This window comes from Liolophura sinensis, chromosome 1, assembly GCF_032854445.1.
Source record: "Liolophura sinensis isolate JHLJ2023 chromosome 1, CUHK_Ljap_v2, whole genome shotgun sequence".
NCBI lineage: Eukaryota > Metazoa > Mollusca > Polyplacophora > Chitonida > Chitonidae > Liolophura > Liolophura sinensis.
The window spans coordinates 72,287,302-72,302,840 of NC_088295.1; the positions used below are offsets into that span (position 1 = coordinate 72,287,302).

General features: G+C 38.7%; 2 protein-coding genes across 2 annotated transcripts in view; both read left to right on the forward strand.

Moving 5' to 3' along the window:
* The first annotated feature begins 2,313 nt into the window (after positions 1-2,313).
* Positions 2,314-3,633, forward strand: LOC135463768 (allatostatin-A receptor-like). Its single transcript, XM_064741200.1, has one exon. The coding sequence runs from the start codon at positions 2,314-2,316 to the stop codon at positions 3,631-3,633; it is 1,320 nt and encodes a 439-aa protein (XP_064597270.1).
* A 7,198-nt stretch (positions 3,634-10,831) lies between these two features.
* The window catches only part of LOC135461302 (probable G-protein coupled receptor 139), a 33,909-nt gene continuing 29,201 nt past the window's right edge, over positions 10,832-15,539 (forward strand). The window contains exon 1 of the mRNA XM_064738324.1: positions 10,832-10,939. The gene's annotated coding sequence lies outside the window, so the exon portion shown is untranslated. The remainder of the gene's footprint in view (positions 10,940-15,539) is intronic.

Sequence of the window (15,539 nt, forward strand, 5' to 3'; positions counted from 1 at the left end):
CAATCCTAATCCTAAAATAAGGATTGCTGTCTTTAAAAATGTCAGTAGAAATGAAAGGCACAATGCTTGACTGGTATATTGCTCCCTGTCGTCGCTTCTAGGGCATACCTTCTTTATCATGCTTGATTGCAAGAACACTAATATCATTTTTATTGTCCGTTTAAATCACATTAAGCCTAAATAATCTGTTTACAAAAAGGGATTTACAACACATCGCAATATAAAGAGGACCAGCATGGTCTTATAATATGGGAACATGTTGAGTAAGGACCACTGCTTTTTTTCTCACGCTGTGACGTTTATGTTCAACGGCATTTCTTTTCGAGGTTAACTAAGGAAAAAGTGCTCTCATTAGATTGTCCGTACTACAGTATATCCAATACGGGAAACTTGCTATACAGGAGCAATGAAATACCACGAGAGACTTGAACGTTGTTATGTATGTATATGTATATTTGGAATTTCCATCGTACTTTCACTCTTTCACTTTTTTTTTCACTCATATGACGACGAGGAGTCTCGTGTCTTCTTCAGGCAAGGCAATTCCCTGCCGCCAAAGTGCTGCCGCCACTGCTGAAAACCAAGAGAGGAAACAACAAGTACCATTTTAATGTCTTTGATATGTCCCAACCAGGGTTTTATCCCGGGTTTCCCGACTTCGAGGCTTGAACGTTTGTGCTTGATTTGGTTTACATCGTATGGTACTTTGGCCTTGGGTTTTGCACCTTCATTCAGTTGTGCAAAAGCAGGTTGGTGGGTAAACACAATCCAATACAGCCCGGTGGAAATCAGCAGCCTTCGTTCATGGAAGACGGTACATTAAAGCCACAGCTGAAGTACCGAGAGTTGAAATTGAACTTGCTCTCTCTTGCCTCAAGAGCTTCTTCGTCTGTAACTAAAGAGACACTTTAGACAACTAAGCTTGCGAGAATTCCCCACTTAACATCTATACCCTTGACTCATTGATGTATATTTTTTCCCTTTAATAGACTGTCATTATTGGCAATGCAAGGACCATCAAAGTGTTTACAACCGGTTGTTCGACTATCAATAAACTGTAGGCTTTTGGACAAAATATGATTTAAGGAAATGTTATAATTATTCGTCCGTAGCAAGCACGGTAACTTTTTAAGTGACACTCTGAGGGACACCGTCAAGTTCCCGGATGCACTGGTTCCAAAAAATCGCGTGATCACCGGAGCAGTTGTCGGCGTGTAACGGACAAGATGTTTCCTCTGTAGAGCAAAAACCGGGGGCGCGGACTACCGGTACAGGTGAGTTAGTGTGTAGCGGAAGTGACAGAGACACGCCAGGGCTTCGAATATCAAATTACAACAACAAAAACATGTTTTTATATACAAGAACGACAAATAATTAGGATGAATGTCAGTGTCAAGGCTGATCCAGGACTACATTCATCTTAATAAGATTTGCCGCAGATTTTTTATATATTTTTTTATTTCTACCTAACTTTTTCGATTTTTGCCTACTAGTTTCTGCATGTTTTTACTGCTCAATTGAGAGTGCATTTTTTGTTTTGCAACATTTTATGCAAGACTCTATAGAGAGGAAGGAATGTCTGGTCAGAAAGCAATACAAGTATGGTGGTGGAGGAAAATAATTTTTAGTGATAAATCCGTCACTATTGCAAATGATGATATTTACACAAAATTCCGCTTTAAGTTAGAATCTCTGGGATGTTATACAGTAACCAATACAAATTATCTATATTAGAATCAAGTTTCTGTTCAGGAAACAAAGCGAGTAATTTTGACGAACTTCCTCTCGGTAAAGTTTATTGATTTATTGTGACTAAGGTATTGGTGTCTATCTGAAAGTTGATCATACTTGCTTCAAACAGAACAGTTGTGGAATTAACGATCAATAGGCCTGTGTGGTGTGTCAGATTACATCACTGATAAAAGGGAGTATGACTTGTTCACTTGTATATTAGTGCGTGTCTTGGTTGTCACGCGTCAAAGGATTCCTTATGATATATTATACTCGACGGAAGTGTGGCTTCGGAATTCATGATGGTATCTCCGCTCAGATACTAATGTTTTCACATTATTTGTTTAAAATAACCCCTACATCATCATTAGCTGTAATATGTCAAGTGAAACCAAAAGTATTTAAGGTTCTCTCCTACACCAAAACGGTCAACAACATCCCCAGGCTTTTGACTGTCAGTGTCAGTTACCGTTAAAAGCAGTTTTGGTGCATGGTTTTCGGCTAAAGCACAGGTATTTATCAATCGCAACGTTCAGGAAAAGGACTTCTGCTGAAACTTTCACCATCACTGGATCAGTCGCCATGGCAGATGTTAGCACAACGCTGTTTTTTGAGAAACCGGAGAATATGACTAACGAACCTACAGAGACAGTTTCCACCAACGCTACAAGTCCTTTGATTCCATCCTACCTGGAATTTTATAACTGGATAAATGACGAAGCTGAAAAGCTACCTTATTACAAAGCAGCTTTTGTGTTCAAGGTAGGCTATTTTTATGTATTGCCTATTGTAGCACTGGTGTGTAACTTTCTGACAGTGGGAACCATGATGCGCCTTAAACCCTTCACCAGCACTTCGCTGTACATCTGCAGCCTTGCCATCGCAGATACCCTAGTTCTCTTTCTAAGGTCCTTGTCAGAGATGGTGGAAGATTTCGATCTGCAGCTTGGGGATTACGGTTGTGGAGTTCTGACTTTCGTCCTTAACCTCATGGTTCATGTTGCCGTGTGGACAATCGTGGTCATGACACTTGAGCGGTTTGTCGCCGTGGTCTACCCGCTTCACGTTACCGCCTTGTTTACAATGAAGAAAACCAAGCTGTCAATTGCCATGCTATACGTTGTCTTCTCTTTGATCGACGCGCACTTCATCTACACCTACAGCATGGGTTATACCGATTCCAGACATTCCGGCTATTACTGCAGACATAGGCCCGGCACAACCTTTTGGTCGTACAACATTTGGTTCTGGTTAAACAGCGCTCTATTTGCCATCATTCCCTGCTCATCGCTATTGATTCTGAACATCGTCATCATTGTCGGAATGAGGTCATCCTTGAAGAAGCAGAAGCGGATGGTCCTAGATGACAGCGGTAAAAAGGACGCGCAGCAGAGACAGGTGACTGTTATGTTACTGTCAATGTCCTTCGCTTACATAGTCTTCTTTGTCCCCGTTTCCATCTATATGGTGGCTTCGATTGGATTCAACGTCTACGAGAGTCCCGAGATTCTAGCCTGGTTTATGTTCGTAACTCGGGTCGTATTCTTTTTCAGCAGTTTGAACCACGCTGTCAACTTCGTGTTCTATTTCGCAAGCAACAGTAGATTTCGCGTCGCACTCGTTCAGTTCTTGAAATGCCAGAAAGTTTCCGCGAAGAAAGTGGTCAAGGTGAAAACGGGCGATTCCACTGTCAACACGGTGAGTTCAGGCGTGTCGTCCACGGGAAATCAAGCAAATGGGACACACAGTGCTGACAACGGCGAGGCTTCACAGTCGTGTACGAACCCTAACCATACATTGCCCAATTCCAATGGCCTAAACCATTCGCTAAACCGCGCCGGTGAAACAAGCCACAGCACCTCTCAATCACAGCCATCGGCTCTGGAGTCATCGCGCCTCTAGGTGGTAAGAAGATGGTTAACACACTGCGCATGCTGCGTGTATTTTTGAATGTGAGATACATCATGATTAGTCATGACTGAATAGCGTATCCATGGATTCAATGATTTGTATGATTAATAACTGTTGTCTATTTGTTACAATTAAAAGATGCACATTTCTAAAACGTTTTAAACATGTGGTGAAATATTTTTATTTTTTGATGGAAATTCATCCCAACTGCATTTGTAATATATTTATCTCACTTTACAAACCCAAGATGTTTGTGATAAGTTTGACGGTACAGCATTTTAACGAGTTTGTGTCGTATTTCCTAGTCGTTTGCTTGCAATTATATTCCTTTCCAGATGCTTGTGATGACTGTGTACTTTTCATTCCTTGCCCCTATTTTTCCCTATTTAAACTGAAAACCCTTTAAAACCCTGTAACTGTATCAGTTACAGTTAGGTTATTTGAGTTCTAGAAAACAACCGTCTGTAATATATTAAACGTTTCTTTTTCTTCACGTTCTTCTTATTTTTTTGTATTATTTGAATTAGTTTTATGTCAGACCATGGCCTGTTGCTGTTGTTTTTCACAAAGTTGAGGCCTCCATGGCTCAGTTAGTTAGCGCGCTGGCACAGCGTAATGACCCAGGAGTCTCTCACCAATGCGGTCGCTGTGAGTTCAAATCCAGCTCATGCTGGCTTCTTCTCCGGCCGTACGGGGGAAGGTGTGGCAGCAACCTGCGGATGGTTTCTCCTGGGCTCTGCCAGGTTTCCTCCCACCTTAATGCTGGCCGCCGTCGTATAAGTGAAATATTCTTGAAGCATGGCGTAAAACACCAAGCAAATAAATAAATAAATTTCACTAAAAAATAAAAGTTTTTCGTCGTCAATATCTTTTAAATAAAAATTTACGTTACTCACAGATTCCGGGCCTCAGTGGCCAAGGTGGTTAACGTAGGAGCGCGGTGCAAGGACCCAGAAACCTCTCATCAATGCGGGGAGCAGTGAGCTGAAGTCCATCTCATGCTGGCTTCCTGTCCGGCAGTATATTGGAAGATCATCCAGCAACCTGCGCATGGTTGTGGGTTTCCATGGGCTCTGCCTGGTGTCCTTTTGGCATAATGGTGGCCATGGTGCTATAAGTGAAATATTACTATATAATATTAATATATTAGAGTACGGCGTAACACACGAATCAGATAAATATGTAAATATTCACTGAGATAGCCAAGGCATGTGCCCCCACCCCCTTCTCGCCTTTACCCTTACCCTGTATACTGTGTCACTGGTTTACTGTTGAAAGTTCATGTACTTGTATTACGATTTTGTTGTACCTTAAAATTATGAAACATGACCAGCGAACTGTTTATCCGTGTGGACTATCAGTCGAGGTTAAATATCATTTCAGTGTATGCTAGAAATTTCTAGAAAAACGCCAAGGCAATTTTTTAATCGTATACGGTAAGATGTCACTTGGGCCACTGGTTCGCCGACTGGCAATCTACACTTATATAATTATAACGTATTCCCAGCTGCTGTATATACAAAGATTTGGTACGTTATTTAGGTTATCTGAAGAGGAAGTTTACTTTCGCTGAGTGTTGGCTGTGTACATGTAGTGCCTGTCTGTTGGGTGTGAGTTTATGATGTTCTCTTGTACTCTTCATGTTATATATTGGGATAGATGAAACAACCATGGAATCAATGTAACGTTAAACCTTTAACCTGTTTGTTATGCTTTGCTGTAATATATATCATGCAAGGTAAATTTATCTTTTAATGTCCTTTTTGACAGAAATTGGAAGAAAAACACATTTGCAGAATGGGGACGATCCTAATTTCTGTAACATTTCTGACGCACCTATTTATCCATGTGTTCCAATAAACAGGTTGCGTAAAACAGCGCCAAAATATCAAAGAAAGCAGGAGATGGTGAATTTCGAATTACATATCTTCTGTAACAAGTGCCGTTGTATAGTTGTGTAACGTGTAAAAAATGAATCATAATGCTAAATTATCTTGTTTTTCAACAAAATACTAGAGCGGTTTTTCCTTTTGTAACAAGCTCTGCTTGTACGTTCACAACTAACCTCCTTTAGCCCTGAAATTTCGACTAATAGAGGCTAGTTCCAGTCTTTGAGCTTGTGTATGTATACATACATGTATGAAGTAGAAAATAAATATTACAAACTCAGGTGTAAAAATGACATGGTTAGTAAAAAAAATTGTAAATAAAAAAAAATAGTAACACAACTTTTAAAGTTTCAGTTATGTTTTTTTTAATAAGTCGTGATCACGACTTACCAAAGATCTCGTGCTAACGACTTAACGAAGATCTCGTGCGCACGACATAATCTTGCATTTCTGTTGGTCAGTTATCTTGAGAGCACAACCTATTTTTAAAAAAACGCAAATGACCCTTTGAAAGTTGTGTGTGTGTTTTTTTTCTATTAATATATTTTTCTAACCATGTCACTTTTATGGTTCCGTTGTAGACTTACCTTACTAGTTTCACATGACTGTGTATTATAAATTATAGTTTCAAATGACGTTGTATTAAGAATTGGGCCGTGTCGCATTATTGACGAGCGTTACTATCGGCCGGCGCCCGCGTCCATAACTCCGCAGCTATACAGAATAAATATCCTACGCATGGGGCTGTATTCCTCGCCTGTTCGGCGAATGCAGTAGTTTATCCACTGCGTATTGACCAATGAGAAGTGTAAAAATATTGTGATAAATATATGTATCTGCTATGATATGAATGAGTATACCATTCATCATCATAGGTTTTCATTCCTGATTGTTACCGCCTCCAGTTACAAACATTTCAGTATTGAATTTTAAACATGTAACAAAGATTACATTGAACTTGGGATGCTGTAAATGTTTTACCATGAAATACTGTGGACATGATTATGAATTGTTTGTATACCAACTACTACAATTGTTAAGTTCATTGTTTTACCCCTATTTCAAAGTAGTTCTTATTCGTATGATGGCATGTGTTATATGTTAAGATGTTCAGAGCATTTCATATTGTACCATTGGTCTTTGTTATGTTTATGATGTGTATAAAACCTGTCATGAGGTAAACTGTAACCCGATCAAAGTCTTATTACAGATTCTATAACGTTTCAGTAACTTTTTGTTATTTATTTATTTGATTGGTGTTTTACGCCGTACTCAAGAATATTTCACTTATACGACGGTGGCCAGCACTATGGTGGGAGGAAACTGGGCAGAGCCCGGAGGAAACACACGACCATCCGCAGGCTACTGGCGGACCTTCCCACCTACGGCAGTAACTTTTTGAAACTTTGACTTTGTCATATGTAATTTATTTGACCACTGTATAATCATTTTGGTTCAATAAAGATGCATTAAAATCATGTGTTCAGAGTATGTAAATAATAATACGCATATTTAGGTGTTTCTGGAAAATATTTGAACCGTTGTGATTTGTGGAAATGTCTGTATATAAGTTGTCGATGATCAAAATATATATCTCAGTTGTACTTTGATTGCAACGTGGAGATCTGAATCATCACGATGAATATAAAACCCTAGTCCAGAGATAAGCCAAGTGTCATAGATTCTGGACACTGTGTTCAAAATTACTTACAAGTGAATGATACTAACTGTAAATACTGAAGAGTGAACGTGCCTGGTTGTAATGAGGGATACGGCGTCTGATCTCATTAGGATTTCAGTCAGTTAATAAATCAACATGGATGATAAAAAGTTATTAATTAGCCATTGCATAATGCATGTCATTTTAGTGGTTGCAGCACAAACAGAGCATGTATGCAGGTTTTAATGGTATGTAATATATCAGTTCATCTTGTTCTCTATAGTGTGTATCATTAGTTTTAAGTCATCTAGAATGTATTGCATTGTTTTATTTTATCATGGTGATTGATTTTGAACGGCCTTTCTCAGAAATGTATAATGTGTTATCTAACAATTTTATCAGATCAGAACATTAAATTAATGTGTACATTGTTTAATACTTGATCTTTGTTCCTCAAGGGATGAACTTTAAGAGCCCTATTGCGTGTTCTCTTGCCACTGCTGTTGATTCCAAATAAAACCTGCTTCGTCCCAATTGCTCTGGGTGTTTTTTTTCAGTTTCAATTGAGAATGTATGTACGTTTTGTTAAATGGTTACACTCTAAAAACAAGTGTTTTGTTTAGAAACACGTTTAAGTTTCGAAACCTGTTGTGGAGTTTAATCATAAAACACTATGTCTGGTAAATAAAGACTTAGTTAAGCTTAAGATAAACATGACGTCATATGTATTGGACTATTTTTGTTTATTGAAAATATCCATCATACCGCTTTGCAAACATTCCCTATGTTTACTTTAATAAATGCATTTTTTAGTTAATAAACATAGTTTTATGCATAAATATGAGGAAGCTTTTCTAAACTGTAACAGAAATGTGTTTTTAAACGAAACACTTATTTCACTTAGTGTGCAGTGGTGGCCAAATCGGTGGTCATTTTATGTGTAGTGAGTCATTGGTGATCTGCATTTATGTGTTTTACCCCAGTTTACTGATGCAAGACAACCTGTCGGATATTTTTTTTTTCGCAGTTTTATTAACTGTGCTACGTGTTTCCGTTTTCTAGTCTTATATTTTAGTTTCCTCGGGATAGAGATAGGCCTATTCCACGACATTGGCAGATTTAATGGCTACGTCATGGTTTGCATTTGACTGTTACCTTTGATACAGTATGGTGTCTCCCGTATCCAGACATCCAAGATCTTTGTAAACTGGAATTTGAACCGGGGTGAAACGGGCAGTAAGCTATGGGAAACCGAACGAATCACGTTCTATAGATGCATTGTGGAACTAATATAAAGTTGTCAAAAGGCGGCCATAGGTTGCCAACTCCCTCCGGGGCGGTGCACGTGTATGGTGGAGTACACAAGCGAAGTGAAAAAGCATTGGAAAGAACCAAGTAACTAACAAAAAAAATTACAAACAGTAACGAGATAGGAAGAGATTACGGCTACGCCTTTCTGCACGTTGAGGAAAACGTTTCAGATGACAGACAAAGTGTCTTCTGGGCAACGCCTCGGTAACATCTTGAGCAGTTGAGTTTTTCAGGTCATCGCTTCTACAAAATGGCTCTAAGCCAAAGCTATAACCGGCCCAAAAATAGATTATATGCAAACTTTGTACTGGTGAATGAAAGTCAAAGAACACTTGACTGTTTCAATTGAAAAGTTGGGCCTCTATTTGGGAATAGTCTGTATAAATTAGAGGCTTAAACTCAACCATACATAATTATCTATTTGGACATGAAATGAAGAGACAAGTTCAAATGAAAACCTGATTCAAACAAGCTTGTTCTTAGTCCTGAACGGATATGCTGGACAAAAAATCATCTCCGATTCAGACAAAAAATTTATCATCATTATTATGTAGTCCCAATTATAATTCCTTGTCTGCAGCAGACATATCTGTTCGTGGTTTGCAACGAAAATAGTTCCCGGTCGTAATGTCGGGGTAAAGCAAAAAAAAAAAAAAATGCGACTGTTCAGTGATGCTAGACTAAGCTGAGACTGTTGTACATCAACGAGTGCCGCTCATTACTTCAGTCTAATTGACTTAAATTACTTACGTTAAGTAAAGCTAACACTACACAAGCTCTTAGCTTGGCGTTTTGAACTTGTACCGCCCACCACTGGTATACAGGAGTAAACGCTAGCTCGACTTCTATGAGCTCGCCTGTTACTTGCCAGTCTTAATTTTCCCTTCCTTTCATCGTCGGGTGAAGCGTGTACACAATTTCAGGAAAAAAAACCCGAAGTTACGCAGGTGAGGGCAAAATGTCCTTTTTGCCAGTGGTTTGGCTCAGTTGCTTGGGATAATATGCCCATAATCTGATAAAATCAAACATTCCATTTCTCTTTTGTGTAAGATTCACAGATTTCAGGATGGTAGGAAAAGCAATATATTTAAAATGCAAGTGTATCAGATTATTCGGTATGGGTTCTGATGGAAGTTTCGATGCAAGGCACAGACCAGTAGAACATCAGAGTAAATTACCTACAGCAGGGTTTGATCAGAATATAGCTAGTTAAAATAATTATAACTGATTCGCTGATAGTCTATAATTCGATCACTCTGCTTTCATATCTGAAAGCTTGCTTCTGATTTAACATGGTGTCCTGGTCAACGATGAATCATAGATAATCCGTTTTTGTGTTTTTTCAGACCTCCTACGAACACTTCTTTTTGCTACAGGCAGTGAACCTGAATAAAAACATTACAATATCATAGCATGAATTGCGGTAATATATGACTCTTAGAGGTCAAAATCTTTCATACATGATATGAACCAACCTGTCTGCAATTTGAAAACAACTGTATCTCAGATAAACATGTTTTATGTCGTTTTGGAATCGTTTTTTGTTTTAGATTGAACAGAGTAAGTTAATATTTCAGTCACTGCATGGTGTAAAATAAAAACATTTTTGTAAACGACTGGAAAGGTAAGATGATTGTCTATTTTTTGCAAAGGCAGAAAGCAAAAAATTGAGGATTAACACATTATATGTAGGGAACACAACACATTATTTATTTATTTATTTATTTATTTATTTATTTATTTATTTATATGATTGGTGTTTTACGCCGTACTCAAGAATATTTCACTTACATGACGGCGGCCAGCATTATGGTGGGAGGAAACCGGTCAGAGCCCGGCGGAAACCCACGACCATCCGCAGGTTGTTGACAGACCTTTCCACTTACGGCCGGTTTAAATCTATGTCCAAGCCATTACATCCAGAGCGTGCATATTCGTTCAGTAATCACCCATGTAACGGGAAATAAAGAACATAGTGAGTGTATGTTCGCATAGTTTACAAGCCAGTGTATTGGTGCACAGAAGTGGGCTTTGAGTTGATGGTGGTAAATAGGTTAGGTGTAGAACACAGTTCAAAGGAAAGTTCGTGATGGGGAAACTGGTTAGGAGTTGCCCGGAATAGATCAGTGAACAACCATTCATTGACCTTTTTTTTGAAAATGTTACTGTACTCTAACACCTTAGGGTAGAAATGTAGCCTTACCCTGGTTCGATATACTGAACCCCGTGCCTCGGTAATGCGCGAAGTCATTAGCATATGTTGAGTGGCACCTGTCAATTTCATCTGCCTGTAGTACCGGGGGCACGATCACTGCACCACTCTCAGCCTCAGCCAACGGCCACGTGCAGAGGTAATTCCGACTACTACTGCAAGTGTTGTATTCACAGACTCGAAAATTTAACACGGTGGACAGATGAAGAAACACTTTTGATGAAGGTAGGTACAAGTCATTAGAAACATATCCTATTTATAAATGGCTCAGCACAATGACCAAGAAGCCTCTCACCAATGTGGTCGCTCTGTGTTCAAGAGCAGCTCATCCTGGCTTCCTCTCCGGAGGATTCGTCATAAGCCATAGTGCTGATCGCTGTTGTATAAGTGAAATATTCTTGAGTGCGACGTAAAACATCAATCAAATAAATAATTCAATATTAAGAAGTGTTGAAGAGAGATGTTTAGGTGAGATTCCTGCTGAAATAGAACAAAGATATTCGAACACAAAACCCATGATGGCTACTTAACCGTCCGATTTGCAATTTAAACAAAGCATGATATAAAACAAATTATTAAAGACTTTAATAAGTAACATTCATGACCTATAAAAGTCTGTATGTGTAATATTTCTGGAATGTAAACACTCACATGATCACTAATCACAAGTTTTCCTGAGGTTGTTTCTACAACCAACCGTACGAATATCAGTAAAACATTGCATAATATTATGTTAATCAGAAAAGAAAACAAAAGGCTTTCTAAAACACAGGGTTTTCTTCCCGTAATATATTGCTAATAATCCTTACGGAACACAAGCCCAGTAATGAGCTGTGGTCGATGTTGTTTTGTGCAGTCTGTTGGCGAGTCTTCAAAGTGGTCACATGACCTTACAGAGGTTATGTGCGGTCACGACCTGTCGTGCAGCCCAGCTAATTTTTACCACGAAGAACATGGGGATAATGATGGTCCATCGGAAGCTTATTGCTTTGCCATTCCGCATATTTGGTTAGAAGTCACCCTGATATTTATATTTTAGCGCTTGTCCGGACGGCTGATTCAGTCGAAAGGAGATAGGATGCTGTGCAAATAACCTTATTTTCCCCGTAGATGGATGGTAGGAAACATATATATTAGCTATCCAGCTGGTAATTTTAGCCAACAAACGCCGGCTTAAACCTGATCAAAGCGGCTTTACGCCATGACATTTTCAAAATCCATTACTGGTTTTGTAGCATTTCTTTCACCTTTAAGATTTTTAAACGACGTTAATAATTCTGGCATGCTATTCGCGCCTACATGACATGCAGTATCTAAGATATCTGACCGAATACAGATAGTTTTGGAAAAACAGATTTCATAGCCACCTGTAAACTGTTTCTACTAGCATATGTATACATTTAAATAATTTTCTTTATTCTTCCCTGTTTACGACATGTAGCTGAAATACTGTCATCTGGTAGCGACTGCCCAGATGAAGTTAAACTTGTCTTCAATCATTCGTTCTTCCTTATATCTGATACGGTGATATGTTTCTAAATATGTAAGATATTATATTATTAATCGTTATAGATCGCGCAACAGGTACACATTTGTAGTAATAACACAATATATTTGACAAGTCACAGTCTTCTAATATCTCTCTCCTGCATATTAAGTTTTAGGTTAAATATTCATCAAAACCAGTCAAAGACACAATACAATTATGCGTTTTTGACATGTACGCTATTAAAAAGTTATATGTAGTGTATTTATGTTTATGTATCGATAAATAAGCAATCATTTCACAGGTTAAGGCGAATAGCTGTTTTGTTTGTTAACCCACAGGTTTACAGGACGTGTGTTAAGATGAACCTATCTCGATTGAACTCTCATACTTTTAGCATTAAATGCAAATCGGTAAAATGAAAACCTGTTCCCAATTAACTTTTGTACCATATCAGCTGTGTATTAACTAACGGAATGTTTTGTCAGTTTGCAAAATGCTATAATCCATCATAGTAGATGAAGGTTACGGCCGTTACTTCACGATGGTCCCTTTTTTCTCCGCGGGTTTTTTCCTCCAATAGTTCAAACAGCTTTCATACCGATTTTGGTCAAGATGTCTATAATACATATGAGTTGAAGGAGCTCCAGTCTGCTGCGGCTAGAACTGCAGTAGGGAACATGAGGTGTTTTTACGATGCGTCCAGAATTCTTCTTTCATTTAGCCGTCAGAGCCTCCGTGGCCTAGTGGTCAGTGTGCCAGCTTCGCTGTAGGTTCAAGTCCAGCAGAATCCGGCTGCCTCTCTGGCCGTACGTAATCCCGTTTTCTTCCCACCATAAAACACCAACTGAATAAAATGAAATAAACACATTTAGCCGTCATAACAAAGACATTAATATCTAGTTTAAATTTAATCAGTATCCAAATCATGTTCTGTATAGACACCGGGTGCTAAACTCAAAAATACATAGCTCAGACATTCTAAAGGTTCGACAAGATAACTGATACAATCCAGAAGGGCCAGCCAAATGCAAAACTTACGTTGTCTCGAATTCGTATGTGCACGCTTAATACAGAAAACAAATAGAGCGAAGATACGCCAATGCTAAAACTTCTGTGGAAAAAGCTACATGTTTGCTAAATATTTATGCTAGTATGTCGTACAGCACATGCATGTGTTGTGTTCTGTTTTACATATATTCGACCGAAAACATGAAGTTTGATATCCACAGGCTCGCAAACAAATAGGCTTCCGTTGTAAGTAGATCTGTATGTTTTCTCAACCTCCATGTTCTGGTCATTTCACTGGCTTCTCGACAGCTAACATCAGGAAATAAACAAACTATCCTTGATGGAAACAAAATCTCTTCTGTGTATAAGTCTGCGTACTGAAACCACCAAGTACGTAAGTGTCGTTTCATGACCGTGTTTTGTTAACGTTTCTTCCACCAGGATGGTTTTCTCACATCACGGCAGAGGGTTAGCGGTCCACTCCTCTGCTTTGTTTGTGCGTTACAGGATTGGCAAGAAGTCTGGCACATTCTGAGGTGTTCCAAAATAAACTAAAACTGTGATACATTCCACCTGCGTTTTCTTCAAGCGAGGAATTTTGACAGTGTAGGAGAAATAAAGACTTAAGTCTACATTCAGTTAAGGGCAAATAATTCCATGACTTTTCTGACTGATTTGCTACACTTAATCACCGAATTATATATATATATATATCTATATCTATATGTACTAAAGTTAAGTCATCATTGAGTACGAGAATAATATATCTCAGCGAAGAATTATACCGTCCGTTTTCACACGTAAGTTAACATCCAGACAGCCTTTTAAGCGTCTTGCCTGTCGAAATAAAACGATATTTATCAAAGATATCAAGTAGATTCATGTACTTAATAAGAATATGTGTACACGTATTGGAAAAATGTCAACGTTTTGAAAATATGAAAATGCAAGGAAAATATGATTACGAAATGGAAATATGTCGATGAAACTTGTGGTGGACAACTGTGAACCTTATGTTCAGAAAATGTTTTTGGAAGAATTTTGTACAATTTCTGACCGGTGTTTTACGCAGTACTCAAGAATATTTCACTTGTGCCACAGCGGCCTGGATTATGGCAGGGTAAACTGAGCTCGGTGAAACGCACGACCTTCCACAGGCTGCTTAAGGCTTTCCCATGGAATTTCTTAGAAGGTGTCATGTGTCGTGTAAATATTAAACCATGCAGTGTATTTTGATTCTGAAATATCTCTAAAGTGTCCAAAATAATGATCAATTAATTTTGAACAAATTTGCATATATTCTGTATTTTTAGCGTAAAAGGAGTCGTTGGTAATTACAGCGGGACTGTATATATAACGAGAGTCTTATATATAACATTCCGTCTTTAAATACTGCTACGAAACGAACCAGGGTTTTTTTCTATTTGGGGAGGATGGGGCTTAAATAAAGTGAACCTGTGCATTTTGTTCTGAAAGGTGCTTCAGGATTTCTTGTCAAGGAACCGTTAAGTGAACAGAGATAGTTGATGGCCTAGACGCCTGGATAATTCATCTGCACCTTCTAGCATGCTCGCTACATAGCTAATTTACAGCCACAGTTCCATTAATATATCCACTCCGAAATGGCCGCTCGACAAGTATAATAATTAGTCTTCCCAAGGGAGGTCACCAGGTTAGCGATATTAACCAAGTACCAGGCTTCGATAATGGCCTGCAAAGGACTGCGAGCTAAGCCATGCCCGAAATCAGGACGCCATTAAGGATTCGGCACAAGCCTTTATTAGGTCTAATACCGTACATATTTCCGCAATGAGAATTGTTTTCACATCCAGTCTAATGCTACCCTCTGTAGTGTGACATTCTGTGATTAATTATCATTAACAATATATTTTATAGAATTTTTTTCTATTTACCATGTAAGCCACATACGTGCTCCATGAATGCGTTTAAGGTCAGATGTCGTAAATTCATTTGTGATGAAAAGGTCTCAGTAGAGATCCGCACAATAACGCAGATGTACTTAATGTATGTATTTAACTTTATGTATAGTTAGTTATTAATGGTTCTTTGGGGAACAGTGCAACATCCGAGTATTTTTGATGACGTCGCGTGTGCAGATACACATCCGGCCAGCGCGTTCAACGTACAGTCATAAATTTAAGATTAGGCCTCCCTGGTACCGCGGTTATTTGATACCAGAAGCTGATTCTATCGTACCTGATTTGTTGCTACTCCCAATGACGCAGGCGATCACGTACATCCAGCGTTGGTCCAAATGGACTGTACTCAATTTTGCATGTACACCCTGGCGTAAACGGTAATGAATTG